Raw genomic sequence first — 8871 nt, 5'->3', positions numbered from 1 at the left:
CTACAAATGGCATGCGGGAAGTTTTGGAAAATGGAAAATCCCAATGCTTCTCAGAATGAGAAACTCCCCTTTCCTTCCAGCTGAGGACACGTCACTGGAAAGTCCCAGCCTGGAAAAAAAAAAAAAAAAACCACTACTGAGTAAACAAATTGCGTAGGCAGTGAAAACAGAAAGAGGAACAAAGTCAAAGGATACTTTGACTTTAAAGGAGTTTATTTTCAGGTCAGCATTTCCTTGAACGGCAACAGTTCAAGTTCAGACAAGAAGAATCTCATTAAAGTGAAAATGGCTGGTAAACGTCACTGCTGGTATTAGGCCATAGAAAGCAGGCTCATTTATTAAAAAGCTAAGATTTCAACTTGGGACTTTTTGGATTTTCTGCTACTGACTGTTGTCAAACGATCCTAGTGACAAACCAGATACTCAGGATTATTACATCACTGTAAAATTAGAAATGATTGTCTGGCAAGTTTGTGGAATTTTTTTTCCCCTTCATTTACATGTACTTCCAGACAAGAAAGCTGTCCTTAACAAAGCGCTTCCTAACAACTCACTGGGCATGGCTCTTTGTCTTACAACCAAGTTCAATGCTGGGAATTTTTCCAGCACTGTCCATAAAGAAAGCAAAGAAAAACCATGGTTGGCCACACTGAGACAAGAAATACAGTGTTGGACAAAATTCTTCCCTCTCTAACTAGCATTCATGAAAATAAAAATACTGACATAAGTTATTACCATTCTCTGAAATAAACTGACTTTCAACAGAGGTATTTCACAGTAACTAATCACAGCAACATTAACTCAAATTCTGGAACCAATTACAGTTGACAGCGCTTTCTAGCTGTCATCTAGGAAAATAATCAGGACAGTTGTAACTCTGCTTTTCTGCTCTCCCAGTTATGAATGTTGCTGCATCCTGACCGATGTACACGGCAGTCCAACCCTCCTAGCAAACAACAGATGCTAGTTTTGCAAGTGTTGTGTAGACTACCCCATCTCCAACCCTATCAATATTAGCATTAAAATGTAGTCTTCTATTTTCTTTAAACTCAGGTTCTCTTAAGTCTCATAAAGATTCAACACCACTGCGAGAGCCATCTCTAGGACATTATCCTTGACAGCCAATAACTATTATTATTTATGAAACTGCCAACCTATTCACATCCTCTCAGATTTGGGAAGAGGATGAATAAGCAGTCTTTGGGAAGGGAGGGTTATAGGTTTTTTATTTTGGTTTGGTTTTTGCATTGCTTCTAATAGAGGGAACCAGAACTGGAGGAAGGTTTGAGATTTTGATTCTTTATCATTTTTCCTGTTACAAGGTAAGGGCATAATGCTACTATTGTTGTAAGAGGGGGCAGCAGGACCTTGACTTCTAAGGTGAAAGCTCAGGGCCCAAGTCCATTGATCATGTCTCTACTTCTGGAGCTCTGAACAGCAGAGAATAACAATGACAAAAGCTTTCCCCAGGCACTAAGTCGGAGCTGCAAATGTGAAACCCAGACGAGTTTCAGTTCCTGCATCTGATGCAATAACTGCATTAAGCTTTCTAAGGGTGAAATGTCATGAATCTCTCTCTTCCATGTGTGCTTTTACAGGCATTGCAGGAGGATCCAGGATACATTTTGTGGATGGGGCCAGGGTGAGGACAGAAGTGGAGACAATATTCACAAAAAATGTACTAACTGGACCCTTTGTGATTTTTATAGGAATGTCCTTTTCTCCAAGCAATTTCCTAGCAATAAAAGCAGGTTGTGACAGCAACATAAACACAATCTGCTGATCTTTTAAAGGTTTTTTTTCAGGTATACACATACCAGTGTTGATCAGGATGAGGTAGCGTGGCATCTGACAGCAAGAACCCATCTTATGTTGGATGACACCTATTGCAAGAGGCCTCAATCTTAAAAACTTTTCAGTTTCAGCTAAGACAGTTTGCTACAAGAGCTGATCTAGTAACTCCTCTGGAAAGCTGCTGCTAATTTTGAAGCTTTAAAATTAAGGGTTTTGTCTTCTGGTAGTACAGCCATGCTATTTGAAACCATTTCAAAATAGCTGCATCTTTAATGCTAAGAGGTATGCTCTTGGATTCAACTCACAGTGCTGTTCCTCATGCCGGTAACTCAGTCAAGACCTTACTCATGGGAGTAAGTACCACCATAAAGCTGGACATTCCAGCCAGAAGACCTATATATTTTAGTGTCTGGCTGGCAGCAAGACACAAAAAACTTGATATATTTACTTACTGAATACCTGATGCAATTAAGTAACACTGAAAAAAAGCCTTAAAGGTGAAATGTCACTGATGTTCATTCTTGCTTTGGGCGTCCGGTTGTTTTTTTCAGCTGTAATAAAGTTTCATCTGGTAAAGCCCCTTTAAATAGCATGGATATAGGATCAGTTCAGAGTCAGGGAATATAAAACTTCATGAAGAACAGAAGGAAGAAAAAGCCCTGAATGAAGCAGAACCAACCACACCTTCATCAGAAAAAGGAATTCCATAGTCAGATCTGACCCTTGTCCTGAAGAAAAAAAAAAAAAAAAAAATTATCCAACTAACCTAATTCCTAACAGAGTCACTGGCAGTTATCAGAGCAGGCAAGTCATTCCTGGCACACAGCTAACTGTGTATCTGGCTTTGCTTAGTGCTCTGCACGTCATTTTATTTTGTTAGTTTTCTTCTTTGACCTTGCCCGTCTTGTTGCAATGAAAGTTCCCGTGACAGCTGATGAGGAAAGGAAAACAAGACCAATTGTAAAGCTGAGTGACTAAGCAAGAAACTATCTGCAAACCCATTTGATGGTCTTGGAAAATCCAAACGTGGTTTTACTCTGCTCACTGACTGGTTAAGCAAAAAAAAGGCTAAAAGAACCTGAAAACTTTCACGCTCAACACCCAAAAGTTGGGAAGTGCCAGAATTAACACAGAATATGCACAAGAAAGCCTGGACTGGGATCAAAAAGGCAGTACAGAAGTCCCTGGCTGCAGGACCAGGTTCACCCGTGGCTACCGAGCTGCACGTAGCTCACAAGCAGTTCACCCGGGACTGCCGAGAGCAGGGCTGCCGCCGACACAGACGCTGGCAAGCACCACCAGTCCTGCAGCAATGGAGGCTGGTACGGACGGCGGGGCTGGAAACCATAGCAGCTATGCGATAACGTATCAATATCGACTGTGGTGGCACAGAACAGGCTCGCATCGTTTCAGCCACGTCTGCCGCGGGGACGGCAAACGTACAAGGCAGACACCTGGGAATAGGAGCCACTTCACCAAGCTCAGTGAAGTCTGCCCTTCAAACAAGCTGAAGCCTTCAGACATATTAAAAAAACAAACCCAACCAGTGTAATTACTGCTTCCTTCATGCCTGTAATTCACTAGTCATCCCGTTTTCATCACATGAATGACATCACTGTCAGAAATTACTGCCCGAGGACCTAGACTGAAACCAGCTCAGCAATCACATTTATGGGTCTTTGTGCAGATGCAGGAGGAGAGTTTAAATTAGCTTTCAAATTATTTTACCAAAAAAGAAAAGCAATAATTAAGAAGTGAAACACTTCAACAACAACTAATCACTAACAATTAAAAACATAAAAGTAATCATTTCATTCTACGGACTTGACAATTTTAGCAGGGAATTAGCATTGAACATAGGTGACTGCAAATGAAATGCTATCAAAAACCAACAGCGTACTTACACATACACTTTAAAGGCTTCACCTTAGCCTGTATGAATAAAGCGTAGCTGTACATATGTGGCTATACAAATAAGGTTGTAGGTCTTTCTTGTACATTTCAACAATACTCACAAGTTAAGCGAGATCAAACTTAGGTTTTCACTCCTGACATACACAAAACATACTTAGCAAAACTACTGCATGTCCATGATAGTCAAGTTCAAACTTTCCCAAGAATAACACCCCAAAACTATTAAGAGTACAACTGGTGCTGTAGGTGTTACAAAATCTTTAGCGTCTTCTAGGCCCACGGGCTCTCCACTAACCTCTGTTAGGCCTCTGGTTGCTTTCTGGAGCCACAGCTAATCCCCAGAAGACAGTACCATGAGAGCTGTGACCACAAAGAGCGCAACCTTGGCACAGCCTGTTTCCAGCCTTCTCCCATTGCTCGGGCTGGAAGGCCACACGTGACGTACATCCCCGTGCAGAGGGCAAGACATGGCCACGTTGAGAAGCCCACAATAGGCCAGAGACTGGTATGCAAACCAGGGTGGCATAGAAACGAATTATTTTGTTACAATTCAGTATTGCCTACATGCAGAAGCACAGTATAGAACAGCATCCGCCCCTCACTGAGTGTTTTTAATGAGATTATGGTGGGGTAGCAGCTGCACCTCATCATAACCTATCTGCTCTTCAACTGAAAGCTACAGGACTTGCGTAGTATTCCTGGCTACCTTTGCTCCATGGTTTTTAGGAGCCACTGGTCACCGAAAGCACCATTACACATACATAAGATCACAGTGATCATTTCTCTGCTGAAGTCTTGTTACAATGACATTTGCGACCTAAACGGCTTGCTAAGAGCATCGTCTAAGATGCTAGTTGCATAGGAACCACAGCAAGCAGAGAATTCAGCTACTCTCAGGCCTCAGAGGAAATACTTACTGATACAGCAAAATCACTTTGGCATACAGTGATGCATATACAAAAGCTTCAAGTTATACAAATAAATTCTCCCACAGTACCCATTTTATGTCAGTCATACACCCATGTAATATCATCACATATTCCTGTCCCTCATCTAATTGATATTTTCCAAATTGAAAGAAAAACACCCAAAATCACAGGACCATTTCACAGTGACGCCATTTAAACTTCTACACTGTGAAAACTGTAGAGACTAATAGAGGCAAAGCATATTTTATCTGAAGGCTTTTATTTAGAACTTTGCATATAGATTTGTTCTGATCTGAATCTCAATTATATTCCATGGATTTTGTATTCTTCTCGGAAAGCAAGCGTCTTTGCTATATATATTAAATTTCCTCCTATCTTCTCTTACAGCTGTGTCCTGTAAGAGACAGCAGTGTTCTGCATGTTTATTTGCTATAACGGCAGAAGTGAGAATTACTCGTCAGGCACTAAGTCAACTACAAATAAGCACGTATGCCTGTAAGCATCAAGCAAGTATTCACAACAATTTCCAATCTGGTCAAAAAAAAAAAAATATTAACAGCTGCTTTTAATTAAAATTGGTTATTTTTCCTAGCCCTCGATAAATAGAAAGCATAAGGCATGTGGAATCCAAATTCTTTAATGGAGCTGAAGCTATAAAGCACCGTCTGTCATTTACCCCGCGACTCCAAGTGGGACCTTTTCCTTCATCGGTTGCAAAAATTTCACTTCCTCCAGATCGGTACCAGCGAACCGGCCATAGGTGTCAGCTGGGCACGTACGGGGGCGCGGAGAGAGAGGAAGGATGTACAGGCGGAGGGCCGAAGACGCCCGGTGGCGGGGCTACCGGAGAGGGAGCGCGGCAGCGGCCCCGGCGGGCAGCCCGGCAGGGCGAGCAGCCACCGGGCCGGGGCTCGTCGGAGCGGCCCAGCCCCGCTCCGGCGCCCGGAGAAGGCCCGGCGGGCGCGCTGCTGGCACAGCAAGGGCGGCGGCGGCGCCCCGCTTTTGCAGCCCCGGCGGCTCCTCGCTCGGCACCCCGGCGGGCAGCGGGCACAGCGGCGGGGCGGCGCCCCCCGCCGGGGCGGCGCTACTTGCAGAGCCCCTCCAGCCGCTCCAGGGTGCCCTTCATGTCGCGGATGCGCTTGGCCAGGGCGGGCACGGGCTGCATGGCGCGGTCCAGCTCCTCGCAGCGCGCCACCAGCGCGTACATGGCGCGGATGCTGAGGTCGGCCGCCTCGCCCAGGCTCTCCACCCCGTCGCGGTAGGTCTGGATGCAGCCGACGCTGAGGGCCGTCAGGGCCTGCAGGCCGCAGTGCACGTTGCGCAGCAGCTCGTCCACCTGCGCCGCCACCTGCCCGGCCAGGGCCACCACGTCCTGCAGCGCCCCGGGGTCGATGGCGGGGATGGAGCCCCTGCTGCCGCCCCCCGCCGCCGCCGCCGCCGCCGGCTCGCCCCGCGGGGGGCCGCTCAGCCGGATCCGCCGCTCCAGGTTGTTGGCCACGAACTGGGTGAGGCGCCCCTCGCGCAGCACCGTCCCCTCCAGCTCCAGGGCGCTCGCCAGCGTCGCCCGCCGCCCCTCCGGCAGCTGCTGCCTCCCCGCCGCCGCCGCCCCACCGCCGCCGGCGGCCAGGCTCAGCGCCTCCAGGCTCCGCTCGTCCCGCCTCCGCCCTGCCGCCTCACGGCCGGGTCCCTCCGCCGCCGCCGCCGCAGTCGGGAGCCCGGCGGCCGCCGCGGGCCGCAGCGCCGGCACCTCCATGGCGGGCGACGCGTGCCTGCCCGCCGGCGCGCCTCCGCCCACCAGGGGGCGCGCCGCCGCCTGTTTACGTCCCCTTCGATTGGTTGCGGGGCGCGTGGGGGCGTGGCCGCGGGTGTTTGTGTGCCTCCCGATTGGCCGGCGGCTCTCGCAGGGAGAGCCGCCCCTCCCGTCCGTTGGCTTCGCACTGCGGGCCCGTGACTCGGAGACTGAGGCGTGGCCGCTGTTTGTGTCTGCTCGGATTGGACGACCTGCGGAAGTGGGCGTGGCCCCAAGTGTTTGTGTCGCTTCTGATTGGCCGAGGCGGGGCCAGAGAGGCCGCCGTTTCGCCGAGATTGGCGGCGCCCGCTGGAGAGGCGTGCCGCTCCCGCCATCCTCGCACGGCGATTGGCGCGGAGGCGGAAGGGGGTGTGGCCCGCTCGGGTAACAACACCGGGGCGCTGGTGGCTGCTGCTCTCACTCCCCCGCCATGTTCTCCTAGCAGCGGATCGGATTGCGCCACCATCTCAGCCCACAAAGCCCAGGCGGATACTCCCCAGCGACCCGACCCACTCATCCCCGCCTGGGCTCGACCCTTCTTCCCCGCTACAGTTCTGGGTACCCACGTCCCACCATGGTCACCACCACAGCGCCGCCGCCCTTCCTGGCTCGGATCTCGGCGGGCACCGAAGACCCCAGGCGGCTGCCCTCCGCTCTCCTCCAGCGGCTCAGGCGAGGGGACAGCAACTGTGAGAACCAGCCCAGCTGCTGCCTGGCGGGCCCGGGGGGCAGCGCGCGGCCCGCGCTGAAGAGGGTCCGGCGGAGAAAGGGAAAGATCCGGCCCGGCCCCGCGGGGCTCCTGCCCAGCCGCTACCAGCAGTACCAACAGCATCGCGCCGGCCTGGGGAGAAGGACCCCGCTGGGAACGCACGGCCCGGGCGAACTTCGCGCTCACCCTGGGCCAGCGGTCCCAGCCGCCCCCGGCGCGGTGACGGCCCCCCCGGAGGAGCCCCCCGCGCCCGCCCCCTCGAGACCCGCGCCCAGCAAACCCCTCAGGAAGGAGGTAAAGACGGCGCTCCGCTACTTCTGCTCACTTATTTTCTTCCCCCCCCCCCCCGCCCCTTCTCCCGCCCTGTGGGAGCCGGCAGCCCCCCTGCCTCCCCGCCGGAGGGGGGCAGCCAGCGGCCACCCCCTCCCCTCGCCCCCCGCCTGCGGGCGGGCGGGGGCAGAGTTTCCGTTACGCCCGCTCGGCCGGAGTCGGCGGGGGGGGGGGGGAGAGGGGGGAGAAACCGCGGGCGGCGATTGGCTGCTCGGCGCCACCAATCGGCGCCCGCCGCTGCGCCCAGCAACAGCCGGATTTAGCCTGCTGGCCGCGCGCCAGCCCCCCTCCCCCCCCCCTCGGCCGCGCAGGCGGGACGTGCGCGGGGCACAGCGCCCCATGGCGGCGGCGGCGGGAGCCCGCCGAGGCCCCGCCGGCGGAGGGGGCCCGCTGCCCGCCCCGCGGCTGGTGGGCGCTGCCGGCGGGCGGTTGGGTGCTAACGGAGGACTTGTAGAAGGTGGGGGAGGTAGCTAGGAGGAGGCGGGGGGGCTGGTTACCTGCCCGGCCCTTGCCCCCTTCCTTCCCTTGCGTGAGGCGGCCCCCAGCGCCTCGCCCCGCGTCCCCGGTGCTGTGTTTGGGGAGCCCGGCGCAGGGCCTTTGCTGCTGGAACGCGTCTCCCGAGTGCGGCTGTCCGGAGCCCCGGGCCCCGGGAGTGTGGCCGTGCGCTGCCGGAGGCACCTCTGGAGGAGAGGGGTCGTGGGTTGACGTGAATTCTTTGTCTCTGCAGTTCTTAAAGAACAAGATGGGAAAGACTGAGAAGGCTGCCGTCCCCTACAGCCAGCCTGTTCACAGTTTACATCTGTGTGAACAACCAAAGATTAACAGACAGAAGAGTAAATGTAATGTGCCACTGACAAAGATCACCTCGGCAAAAAAGATAGAGAACTTTTGGCAAGATTCTGTATCGCCAGAAATAATTCAGAAGCAGGAAAAAAAGCCACTTAAAAACACAGAGAACTTCAGAAATGCCAAGTCCAAGAAACCTATCACCCTAACTGAAGCGAGCCAAAAAGAAAATTACGCTGGGGCAAAATTTAGTGACCCACCATCTCCCAGTGTCCTTCCAAAGCCTCCCAGCCACTGGGTGGGTGGCACAGCTGAACCGTCTGACCAAAACAGGGAGTTGATGGCAGTCCATTTGAAAACTCTCCTAAAAGTTCAAGCGTAGTTTCCGACGTCTCTTGACAAAGAAAACTCCATCCAGGAAACTTAAACATGCCTTGTTGCAACAAAAATTGCAAAAGACTGTCAAGTCTTATAATCACATTAAAAAAATCCTTGTATTATATTTTTTATGGTTGTGTAAATAGTGTACATCATGTATTATGTGTATATTCTTGTTCATACTTTGAGAGGTACATTTTAGTTTTGTTATGAAAGGATGTATTTTGCACTGCCTGAATGGT

At 52.0% G+C, this 8871-nt stretch overlaps 1 protein-coding gene across 1 annotated transcript; it reads right to left on the bottom strand.

Moving 5' to 3' along the window:
- Nucleotides 1-5721: 5721 nt before the first annotated feature.
- BORCS6 (BLOC-1 related complex subunit 6) lies at nt 5722-7275 on the bottom strand. Its single transcript, XM_075707874.1, is given in 2 exon segments — nt 5722-6822; nt 6824-7275. Coding segments are annotated over 2 exon segments (1536 nt in total). The 5' UTR covers nt 7259-7275.
- Between the last annotated feature and the right edge of the window lie 1596 nt (nt 7276-8871).

The sequence above is a fragment of the Pelecanus crispus genome, chromosome 3 (genome assembly GCF_030463565.1).
Source record: "Pelecanus crispus isolate bPelCri1 chromosome 3, bPelCri1.pri, whole genome shotgun sequence".
In the NCBI taxonomy this organism is placed as follows: Eukaryota; Metazoa; Chordata; class Aves; order Pelecaniformes; family Pelecanidae; genus Pelecanus; species Pelecanus crispus.
This window is presented reverse-complemented; position numbering and strand designations above follow the sequence as displayed.